Here is a 12,044-nt window from a genome sequence, read left to right as displayed (position 1 = left end):
GGGCATAAAACAACTTTTATATCTTGTAAAAATTAAGGGTCTGGGCTGAGGTATTTGAGTATTAAGACAAGATCTCTAAGAAGTTAGAAAAATTGCATGTTTTTCAGAGCTAAATGAAGATTTAGACAAGAAATCAGTGAGTGAAGCAACCTGTGGTTTCACCACCTCTTTCTTTCTAGTATTCCATTTCCGATATTAACTGGGAATTTTCAACGGAAGCTAAAGATGGCAGTTACCGATTACAGCAGGAACTGGATAAACTGTGTAATGTTGTATCACTTTTGTTTTGCCTTATACACTCCATTTGCTGTATTTTTTCATGCTTAGCTTGTACCCTATAGCCCATGCTACTCTAAAAATAGGGTTACTTGGCAAATAGATCATCAGATAAACTCCACTTTCACACAACTGGGAGAAAAGGAGGTGCAAAGGTAGGGAGGAATCAGAAATAGGGAAGAACTGGAGTAACAGGAGCAGATGACGGGGGGATCAGAGGCCACGGACTGCTGGGGAAGGGGGAGCTCTGGGGTAAACACGCTTGGCTTTGCCTCTAATTGTGTGTAACTCATACTGCTGCTGAAATGCATTTTCCCCCCACTTAATCTGACTGTCCTCTTCATGGAAAAGTGGCAATTAAAACCCAGCTTTGGCCCACAGAGAAGGCTATAAATTCCTGCAATTGGGATAGTGGAGTACAAAGAGATAGCCAAACAGGAGAAAACTCCCAAGCTGCAGTATCAGATAAATAAGCCACATATTCTTCCCAGCAGATACTACAGACTTAACAAGTGCTTCTTTAGTGAATGGAGGAAAGAGGTGTGGGAGATGCTAGCAGTTGCACAAGGGTATTTTCCATGGTTAAAAAAAATCTCTACATTTATAGATGTGGAAAACTATTTTCTCTTACTCTACTGATTTACAGTGGAATGTGGAAACGTAAAGGTCATTCCATTCAAAACTTCCCTTCCATTCACAGACCCATAAAAGCACTGTTGGAAGTATTTTCATAAAACCAGCATTCTTAAACCTACTGATAGGGGAGAACAAGAAACTCACTGCTCTAACTGTCTTGAGGAAGCACAAGTCTACTATATTTTTGTATATCACTCATGTTTTTCATGAACACAATACATAAAATTAGCCTAACATGTAGCAAGGATTAGGAGGGATGAAGGGAATCTATTTATATAAACTTTGTTCTCAAATTGTTTGAAGTAGCCAGGAAAGCTCTGTGAAGACAGAATTGATTGTCTGTGCTTAGGCTTTAACTGCACACACCAGCTGGGATAAAAATGATGCTAGAACTGGGAAACTGCTTGCTGTGGGAACAGGTTTAACACACAGTAAGAGGGAAGGTATAGAGCAAGCTTGACAAGGGGAATGAGTTTAAGAGCTGTATGAAAATGTCCATGTTGACATGGTGCCACAGTGTCTCCCTGTCACTTTCAAGGAGTAAACATAAACCAAACCTTCTCTGAGGAGACTTGATCTCCCTGCCAGATGCACGGCTGGCAGAAATTTGCCTTTACATGTTAATAAAGTCAACCTGAATACAGTGCTGTAGGATCTAGTTTTTAAACAAACAAACAAAGAAAGCCAAACCAAGAAAGTAAGGCTTATGTATATAGTAATTCTAGAGCTTTCTGCCCCAGTATACCAATATGTCCAGATTTTCATCTGTTTCCCCTGGACCACAGTATTAAAACTTCCTAGAAATCTTGGTTTTCTTCAAAGCAGCCCAAGCCATGCTACTATCTGCCTTGCTCAGCAGAACTCAACATGCTCCTGCTGATCTTCCCAAATAACATCCTTTGCCCACTGACCACTGACAGTCATTAGAAATTCATTAGAATTAATTTAGACTTGACTGTGCAACCAGTTTCTGCATTTTACTTCCCTAACTCGGCAGAAGAGATTAACATATCTTTGCTCACAGCATAGTTGCTTCTGAGACCAGCCCTAGAGAAGGTCCCCTTGGTAATGTCCTGTCCACATTTACGCTGCTAGCCCCTAAGATGCCTCCACTGTATTTACATCACACCTACACCTACACTGTATATCCTACAGCATCCTACCACGAAGGACAGAAGTCTGATGGCACTGAAGAGTGAAGAGGCCAAAGATGTGCTGGGAAGAGTCTCATGGGATAAGGTCCTACAGGAAAGAGGGGGTCAGAAAAGCTGATTCATATTCAAGGAACACCTCCTCCAAGCTGAAGAGAGCCTCCATCCCAGTGAATAAGAAATTAGGTTAGGAAGTGTTTTGTTGATGGAGAATAAAAGCACAGCAAGGCAAAGCATCTTATTCAATATCATTCTGTGCCAGGAACTGACCTGAACTCAGATCCAGATTATTTCTGTAGCGATGAAGAATCTTTCTTCCCTAGACCTCCAAGTCCCCTACAATGAAAAACAGAACAAAACAAAACAAAACTATTCAGCCTAAGATTTCTGTACCCCTAGACAGCCATTCTACCAATGTTTCCATGGAAAATAAGAGTGAAGATTTTGTCTGCTGAACTACATCTCTGAGCTTGTAGTACAGCTGTGTGCAGTAACCTCTTTGATACTCTCACATTCTTCCATTCAGAGTCCAAATGTGGACATTTCCATGAATATATCTGCCACATCCACAATGGCAGTTGCACAAGAAAAGAAAATCATATTGTACAGAAAGCATGGAACTGAGAGTAACGCCTAAACTAGCACAATGCCATTATATCATTTAATGAGATGCCCTCACCTTGAATATTGTGTTCAAGTTTGACTGTATTGCCTCAGAAATGAAATGAAATGAAATGAAATAAAATGAAGTCCAATGAAATAAAATACAGTAGGGTAGTAGAAGAGAAGGAGGCAGGAATAGGCAAAGAAAATGATCAGAAGGCCAAGAGGACTTGTGAACAAAGCAAGATAGAAGAGAAGAGAAGAACAAGCTATTTCATTTTGAACAAGAGCATGACAGATCTGTGATTGGGATAGGGAAAGTCAGGCAAGTAAGAGAGAGGGGAAGCACAGGGGGAAGGGAAGCTTGGAGAGCTAAGACAGTACAGCACAGCACTGTGGGAAGAGGACAAGGGACAGAAAAGGAGAGATGAGCATTTTGCGTGATAGACTACTGAGTAGATTTCCTAAATTACAGCTTATGCTTTTGTTTTGTGAAGGTTTGAAAACCTCCTGTCTCTCTGCTTCTTAAATAAGCAGGTGAGACAGATGGAAGATGTTTTACAAGTGTGACGACTTCTTGTAAGAAAAGCCAAATTAAATTAATGAAATGAAGTTAATGGTAAGGAAGAAAAGCATTTATCTAATGTACATGGCTATACTGTTCACATACATCAGTGGTTGAAATAAAGTTTTATTACAGATAATAATATGGCATCATGAGACACGCAATTAACCTGAAGACTTCTGGCCACAAGATCTTCCAGATTTCCTACTAAGCTTTTGTATGTACCAGAAAAAAGCGATCTTCCTAAGCTATCCAACTAAATTTTGTATTTTGCTGGTGCAGCCTGTTAAGAACTTCAAGAATTTAAAGAAAGACACAGTACAGTTCACCACATCGCAGAACATCCCATAAAGCCTTTAATGCCTTCAGCCAAGATCTACAGCAAGCTGCTGGGTATAGACGGCTAGGAAAAGCCAATGCATTACAAAGGAGTTTGGGGGATTAAAGTGATTCCTAGGCTTTGCAGAAGACCATCTGATCACCCTTAATGCACACAGAACAAAGCTTTGGGGCTGGGAGCATATATGTGGTGTGGAAAAACAAAATGAAATCTTTGTGACAGACTCCTTTTTAATCTAGTGTTTTCACGCTCCCACTGTTCCTGTCAGCTCTACTGCTCAACATGCTCTGATTGTATAGGCCATGCTGAGGACAGGGGTGATACCTCAGTCAAAGGATTCAGGCTTGTTTCTGTTGTATGACCTCTGGAGTTCACCTGCACAACACTCATCTGTTGACTTATGGACCTGAACCTGAGCTAACGTCATAATGAAAATACAAATTCTCAGCTCTAAAAGTAATCAGTTATGCACAAGTTAGAGTACTTAAAATGTCTGAAGATGTGCTTAGATGTAATTGACTTTTGGTGTACATTACACTGTCAGGTGTCATCGGTGTGCCTGGCTTTTGCCTGCAGTGGTAATCCTGCTCTTTGGTGGCAGTTCAGGCTTTCCACCTTGCGATCACCCCATGGGAAGATGCTAGACTTACATCTTCCCTTCATCCTCCTTTCTCCAAGGTGTGCTCAGTGGCAAGATATTTGGAGCTGGGAGCAGGACACTGGGAGTTTAATAAACTTTTCTGCCATGGGACTACATTACGGTTATATTTAGACTGCTAAAAAATGTCTACTTTGGGATTTTGACTACATGGAACAGAGTAGCTGCTTCTCCCCTGTCCTGGACTGGCCCCTCTGAAATGGATCAGCAGGGCCCACCGGTGACCGTGTGGGCTCTCGACTTACCAAAGTGCCTCTGTAGCTCTAAGATATAATTATGAAGATTTTGTGGTTTGGGTGTCGGGTTTTTTTCTTCACATCAAAGCAGCCTGAAACACATGAAAACTCTGCTGCTGCCCACCAGAGCTGGGTTTTATGACATGATTGGAAAAGGATGGATTATTATGCTTTCACATTGGAGGCTCACAGTGTAAGTCTAGCGGAGTGTTGGAGGGCTCTGGATGGTGCAAGGAGCTAAACATGGTGTGTTTCCATTCAGACAGAGGTAATTAATTGCACAACCATCCAGGGTTCACCTTGGAGTGGACTAGTTGGTTCACTCAATACCACTGCCCCCCCAACAAACAAACACAAGCCCCCTCACAAAAAAAAAAAAAAAAATCCAAAAACAAATGGCAGAGAATTAATACTTATGCAATGTGGATGATCAGGGGACCAAGATATGGGAGTTGTTTGGCAATATAGACACATCTTCTGTGGTTGTCTTTGTTTATTCCTCCATCCTTTATCTCATATGGCTATTTACAATGCAAGCTTTCTGAAGCAGGAACAAATTCTCCCTATGGAATTGGGTAATGCCTAGTATGAGAGGTCTGTGATCTCACCTAAAAGTTACTGTCATATCAACATCAACACTCCATCTTATATATAGAATTATCTCACAGAACATTGTAATTTTAAGTGGTTTACATAGGCTGGGATGGTTGTGTCTACTCCTGAAATGCCGCAGTCTCTGGGGGAGAAGGTACTGGCCTATAAAGAGTATACAGCCACTGCATGAGGGAATTGGGATTGAGTAGTGATCTCTCTCTCTCTCAGAAACTTGTTCCTCAACGGCCTGCACTTAAAGGAATTTAAAATGCAGACCATAAAATAGATGCTAAGTAAGGAAACCAGCAGCCTGCAGAATAGGTTGCACATACTCTACAAAAAGCTATTGAGGGAGAAATATTGTCATAAATTGTGTTAAATACAGTGTGTTGAGTCAAAGCACAGTTTTGATGAAAATTACAATAGCAGTTTGAAGGCAAGCCATTTTGTGTCTCGTACAATGCCGAAGAGTTCGTACAAAGCCTGCTTGATGGACTGGGCAACAGCAGCTGCTGGTGCTTTACTCTCCCACAGCCATTCCCCAGGGGATCAACCCCTGCTGGAAGAAATCTGGCCCAGTTTGAACAAAGTGGGTGTCAAAATCATACCCACTGATTACAAAGAATCCTTGGGTCACTTTTTGGCCCTCACTTCTCCCAGCTCGCTCAGGTTTGGACCCAAACCCTCTTGCTCCTGACGCTGCCTCTCTGTGTTCACTTTAAGGCAGGGTACTTCACCTGGTTTTAGATCACGTGGTTTAGATCACCTGGTTTTAGATCACCAGCAACACAGCGCCCGGCAGGAGTGCCAGGATGCATCCCATCCTCCCGTGCAGGCAGTAGGTGGCATAAATGCTCACCAGCTGATTGGGCTTAGACCTTTCTGGGCTGGACTGTTCTTCACATCATCAAAGCAGGACTTCCACAGCTTTCAAGAGAGGCAGGCGTTTGCACACATGGGTGAAAATGAGTTAATAACAGCTGGCTTAAACTGGCCTGAAAATATACCAGCTCAGACTCAAACTGGATTTGCTTCCCTGTGCTCTATTGGTGGGAAGGGGAAAATATTTAGAGCCATTTGCGGTTAAAAGGTAGGGAGCTTAGCAAGCTCAGAGATTCTTGAATACAGAGAGAATTGATTTTTCCCAAAAATAGCTGATGGGGAGCTTCTTTGCCATTTATACAGCTCTCACGCTAGACAACTGCTTCTAGCTTGACATAGGAAATCTGCTAAGGAAAAGATGAACAGAGGTGTGACAAAATATGGCTCTTGTGCTTTTTCTGTAGTGTCAGCATCTCACTCTAAGTGCAGCAACCATCCCTTTAGGGTTCATCCCCATGTTTTAGTCCTCCCATTGCCCATGCTGCTGGGTTCACTGTCAGACCAAAAGCAACTACTCACTCCCTGCAGGCACTGGTGAGCTTCAAGGGCATTGTTTCAACTTGTCTGCTCTAGATAGTAGGGATGTGGATCACACTGGGGGAGGCTTCCTAAAGCAGGTCAGAAAAAGAGACATAGAAAAATCTTTTTTGAGCCTCTGATATCTCAGAAAGGTCATGTTGACTCAGGAGCTCCTAGCAGATTCCTGGATGTCACCTTCTTTCAATACTGAAAACATTACGGATTCAGCATACTATTTCTGGAGGCCAAAAGCAAACAATGAACTTAAACCAAATGAAACTGGATTTTTCTTTTGATTCTGATTCAAGAATAAGCAATGTCTAAATGAAATCTAATTTTGGACTACAGACTCCTTTCAGTCACCAATATTCTTTTCATCAAATCAGTGACCGATTTTTCTTCATGAGTACAAAACTGGGGCTGCTAGTAAGTTTTCTGGCCCTTTGCTGGGCGGAAGCTTTTGCCCTGAAGTACTGCCCAAACACATTTTGCACTGGACCATAATCCTCATTCAGTTCTTTTTTGGATTTCCCTTCACTGATAGATCAATACAGAAAATTCAGAAGCTGGTGAAAAAAAAGTGCAAGCAGGTTTCTGAATCATAATGCATAAGACATGTGTTTGCCCCCTGAGCAGCAGACAGTGAGGATATAACTGGCAGATCTTCTTCTTCTTCATGCACTCTAACGTTGCCAAAAGCAAGCTGACAGGGAAGCTGAGAGAACAGAGAAAACTTCTCAGGTTTCAGAGAAAATGATGGTCTGCAGCTTAGCCCTGGCTTACAGGTAATACGTAAAGTGTGATGTTGGTCGTATTAGGAAGGCCAGACTGGTCCAGAATATCACCTTCCTCGGGACTGCTGTAACGAATGAAATGTGAAAACCACGGATGCACAAATCCGAGACCTGCTGGAGAATGGCTAAAGGCCCTTCTCCGGAAAGGATGACTTCACCTGCTGCTGAGCAGTCCTTAGAGAAGGAGAATGCATGAGATGAGGATGTCAAGCAGGGCCAATATGACCTAGGCCTAGCCCAGGCAGTTTAGCAATTAGCCCTGTAGCTTTCCTAAGGCAACTCCCCAAAATGGGAGCCAATGCTGTGACAACAGATGAGGACAGCAATGGATAAACTTCTGCACTATCGCATTCTTTTATCGCTTGTGCCAAGTCCTAAATTCTCCAAAACCCCATAAGCAAGGAAGAAGAGGCCAGATCCTGCATGACATCCTGCTCTAGGGTTTAACCTTATGAAACCAGCTCCATCACTTGCTTATTTTTCTACAGAATAATGATATTTTCCACAGAGGAACTGGAACAGTTTGCTTGGTGTCAGGAGAGAATATTCCAATCGACTCTTTAAAAGTCACTGCTGCTTCTGGAGGCCTGAAAGGAGCAATAACACTGTCACAAAGCAGAACTCTGGAGTCTTAAAGCTGGTCTATGGCTCGGGAGATTTGGACTATGGTGTCCAAAACCAATTTCAAATCCCATGAGAGGTATTTTGAAGATGGCGGGTTTAATTTTGTGTGTGTGTATACCATCCGTGGCTGGTTTAGACTGCCACAATGAAGGCTGAGAAAGGGTATGACCACTCTCTATAAATAAAGCAGGGGAGTAAACAGCAGGGAGGGAGACAAGCTAGTTAAAGTAACTGAAAAAGTTGTCACGAGGAGAAATGCTTGTAAACTAGCCATAAAGATATACAGACTGGAAATGAGAATAAGGCTGTCAGCATATGGGTTGTGAAGCTCTGGAACAGCCAGAGTGGGAAGTGGTGAGGGAAGGAACAAACTGATGGGTGTGAACATAGAAACTGATGCATTTATGTTCCTAAATAATAAATAAATAATGCTGGCTGTATGGACTAAGCATCAGCCAGCTCTCCACTCCCTGCTGGCACACAAACTTCAGGGACACAAACATGGTTTCATTTTTTAAACTGGCTTATTTTCAACGTTTTTTTCTCCTCCAGAGAATCAACAAATAAATAACTCCATAAATAATAAATCTGAGGTGGAGAAAACAAAACAAAAATGAAACCAATAGAGAATGGGCCATCCTCTAAACTGAGAAGAACTAGGAACTCAGTTGCAAAGAAAGCCCACCATGCACAAGGACTGTATGTCCCTGAAGCCGACTGTAGATGTTTCATCTCTCCTTCCAACTAGAAACTAAGTACATTTAACAAACTATATATTGCACACAGATCAAAACCACTGACATGTGACAGACACATGAGAAATATTTGGTTCAATTGGGAAAATAGTAAGAAATCAAAGTTTCCTTTCCTGGTTGCTTTTTTTTTTTTCCTCAGAAGAAAATCCTTAAAAAAATTCCAAGCAAGTCCCACAAAAAGGAATGTTCTTAGAAGAAGACTGACTCACTTAGGTTTATTTTTAATAGATCTGGAATACCAGGGAAATTTCAGAGACTACAAAAGTAAAAGCAAATAACAACCTTGCTTTACTCTGTAAATGAGATGAATACTAGAATACTGCTGTCCTTTAGCGGGGGGGAAAAATATCAACTACAAAACAAAAAAAAAAGGGAAAAAAAAAGGAAAACAAAAAAGAAAAACTAGATAATGGGTGGGAAAGATAAATATTATTTTAAAACTGAAGGAAAAGCTTTAAGGAGGCAGACTCAAAGACTTAAATTAATTTCTTAAGGTAGCTTTCTGTTTCAGAAAAAAACCAAAACAGGCTAAGGTATGTGCCTGGGAGTATGACAGAATACTCTGCCACACTAGGGATTAGTATCTGGATCTCTATTTGGGTCCCACTTTCTCATCTCTGTTTACTTATAACACTCAGTTTGATGAGCACTGTGATGTACTGCTTAGCTCTAAATAGCAACGGCTGGATCCTGCCTGCAGCAGCACCTTCATGCTGGCTGTATCTTGAACAGTTTCTATGTCCTTTATAAAAACATTCACGCCAACAATTTACTACCGTATTTACACTTCAGAGCATAAACAAAGCAAGAGCACTGAGTTGCCCAAAATATAGAGAACTGCCTACAGTTACCGTGGCCCAAACTAGCTTTTCTCTTCCCCTGGCAATGGAGAGCACCCTCTTCCCAGTTCTTTCAGTGGAGGCTATTACACCTTTTTAAGATTTTCTTCCTCTGCTAGCAAGCCCAGAGAAAAGTCCTTGTTTCCAGGAAAACTTGCCAGTGTTTCTTTCCGCAGCAACTGCAGCAGTATAGCCATTGATGTCCACAAATAGTGGAGAAGTGGAAGAAAAGGGCTGTAAAGGGCCTACTAAAAGACAGGGGAGTAGAAGTCATCACTGGCTCCCTGCTGATTCCTTCTGTGACTGAGATAATGCCTGGGGAAAAACCGGTGTCTAAATGCAAAGAAATCTTCCTTCAACTTTCCTCCCTCCTTCCTACAGAGCGGAAGATGAACACTCTTATCTCTTAACCTTTTACATCTTAGTTTCAATGCTAAAGCTGCTGCTGATTATGCAGAGGAAGCCCTTTGTTTCACTGTCATTACACACTGTACACAAGACAACAGTGAAAAGAAAAAGAAAAAAGCAAGTAGAGGCTGTAAGTGAAACCCTGCCACATTTATTGTCTTTTCATGGGATGCTAACCAAAGAAGAGACTTCTCAAAGCTATTAATTTGCTCAATTATGGCTGATAGATGTTGGCTCTTTCGTTCTCGAGAATCTATCTCTTGCCTCAAAGCTTGTCAACGAGTCCCTGAGTGACACTACAACCTTCACTAGCAACAGATCTCAGGGTTTCATTATGGAAGATTTTTATATTGTTCAATGATTTGTGTGTGTTGGTAGGTGCGATACACTCACAAATCTACATGCACAGACAAGAGAAAGAAAGATGACGAGAGGGTTTGTTTTCTGAGCATTTTCACCTGTGGAGTAAATAAACGTGTGGTTCAATCTTCTTAAAAAGAGATTTGGTAACACAGTCTGTTTTCAGTGACTCAGACCAGCCAGATCTAAAATGCTCGTTAGCTGTTCTAGTACATGACAAATTGTCTACCTACTACATAACTTTACACAGAACCTTTCACACCAGTTGCACCCATGAAGTGGTCTAGAGTTAAATAATATGGTTATAGCTAAATAGTAACAGAGGGAAGGAGAAATTAACAGGCAGAAGCTAGGGAGAGATGAGCTGTTTTCAGCTTATGTTTGAAATGAGTCAGAACAAATGGGGCACAAGGATAAAGTCAGAGCTGTAGGAAAGACTCACCACCAGCAGAAACACTCCAGAAAATGCCTGTTAATAATGAAAGAGAGAGAGGAAAATTGTGGCAGAGGCTGGTCTTCCTTTATGGTGGGTTTTAGAACACAGAAGGGTAATTTTAAGCTGGACAGTGTAATGAATGAGGGAGTTCAGAGGAAATGGTTAAGGCTGAGAGGAGGGTGGGTCTTTTAAATATGTAGAAAGTAGCAATAGCATCTGTGCTTATGCCTGATGAATTGGAATAGCAAAAGATGGTGATAGCAATAATGAAGACCAGAGGAGAACTAATTAAACTTTATTTATTATTATTATTCTCTATTTTCCTATGTTCCACACTGATTCTTATGTATCTATTGCATAACTATGCTCTTCCTGCCATGCTGCTCCCTGCTTGGCTAAGCTGCATTTGGATTTTTGCCTGCATTTGGAGTTTCTAGGATGCACCAGGTAAAATCACTTTGGGGTTAAATATTCAGATTGCAAATTGATTGCTAATTTCTGCAAACTGAAGTATGAGAGTTAGCCCACAGGGAACTGACCAATTCCTAAATTATCATAGAAATCAGAAGTAACCAAAGCCTAAAGTCTCCACATGGGGCACACAACTGAGGATAAAGGTGATTTTGTATTGCAAAGGAGGTGGAGAATATTTTATATGTGATCTCACATTGCTAGAGATTGCACTCTGCCTATAATCCTACAGAGATGCCAGCAGTTTTCCACCAGTTCTTACCAGCAGAAATCAGTGAGGTGCTGGAGCACAGAGCAAGGGTCAGGAGGAGGACCTGCCTACCACCGTGGAAAGTCTCCTAATTTAGACAATAGCAGTGAAGTTGGAAGGAAAATATGATGAATCATAGATTCACATGGAAAGATAATGGCTAAAATATGCCTTGACAGTTCACAGGCATACTTAGCTTTTGTTTTCTTTTGTTTTGGTTTTTGAATTCTATTAAGCAACATTTGTAAATGAAGGAGACAGATTCCACTGGATTCAATAAACCCACTCGAATTTATCCAACCTAAGGGTCAGTCTGACTTTCTGCTATGACCTACCATTATCTTTTCCATTCACTACCCTTTACTGCTTGATTCATTTTCTAACACCAAGACTGAAGCAGTTCTTAAAGAAGGAGGTGAATGTGATATATGCAGTGAATTGATGTATTAATTCACAGGAGGGGTGGGATTAACTTCATCTCACTGTAAGGATTTGATACAGGCGTCCCACCTGAGTTTCTTGTCTACTCTCCTGTTGAAGACACTGGAGGTATAGTAAATATAGGCAATGGAGTTCAGAGTGTGAGTCATCTGACCAAATGTGGATGCCTATTTTAGGATGTGAAATGACGCCCTAAACTCCATTGA

General features: G+C 41.4%; 1 protein-coding gene across 10 annotated transcripts in view; it reads right to left on the bottom strand.

Moving 5' to 3' along the window:
• The window catches only part of TSNARE1 (t-SNARE domain containing 1), a 515,090-nt gene that overhangs the window by 119,313 nt on the left and 383,733 nt on the right, over positions 1-12,044 (bottom strand). For 2 of the 10 annotated variants that reach the window (XM_080380510.1, XM_080380511.1), the window contains exon 12: positions 2,334-2,399. The exons of the other annotated variants lie outside the window; for them this stretch is intronic. In XM_080380510.1, coding sequence (XP_080236636.1) covers positions 2,340-2,399 — 60 coding nt within the window. In that variant the 3' untranslated portion in view covers positions 2,334-2,339. The remainder of the gene's footprint in view (positions 1-2,333; positions 2,400-12,044) is intronic. 10 annotated transcript variants of the gene reach the window in all.

Source organism: Falco punctatus (genome assembly GCF_963210335.1).
Source record: "Falco punctatus genome assembly, chromosome: 3".
NCBI classification, from domain to species: Eukaryota; Metazoa; Chordata; class Aves; order Falconiformes; family Falconidae; genus Falco; species Falco punctatus.
This window is presented reverse-complemented; position numbering and strand designations above follow the sequence as displayed.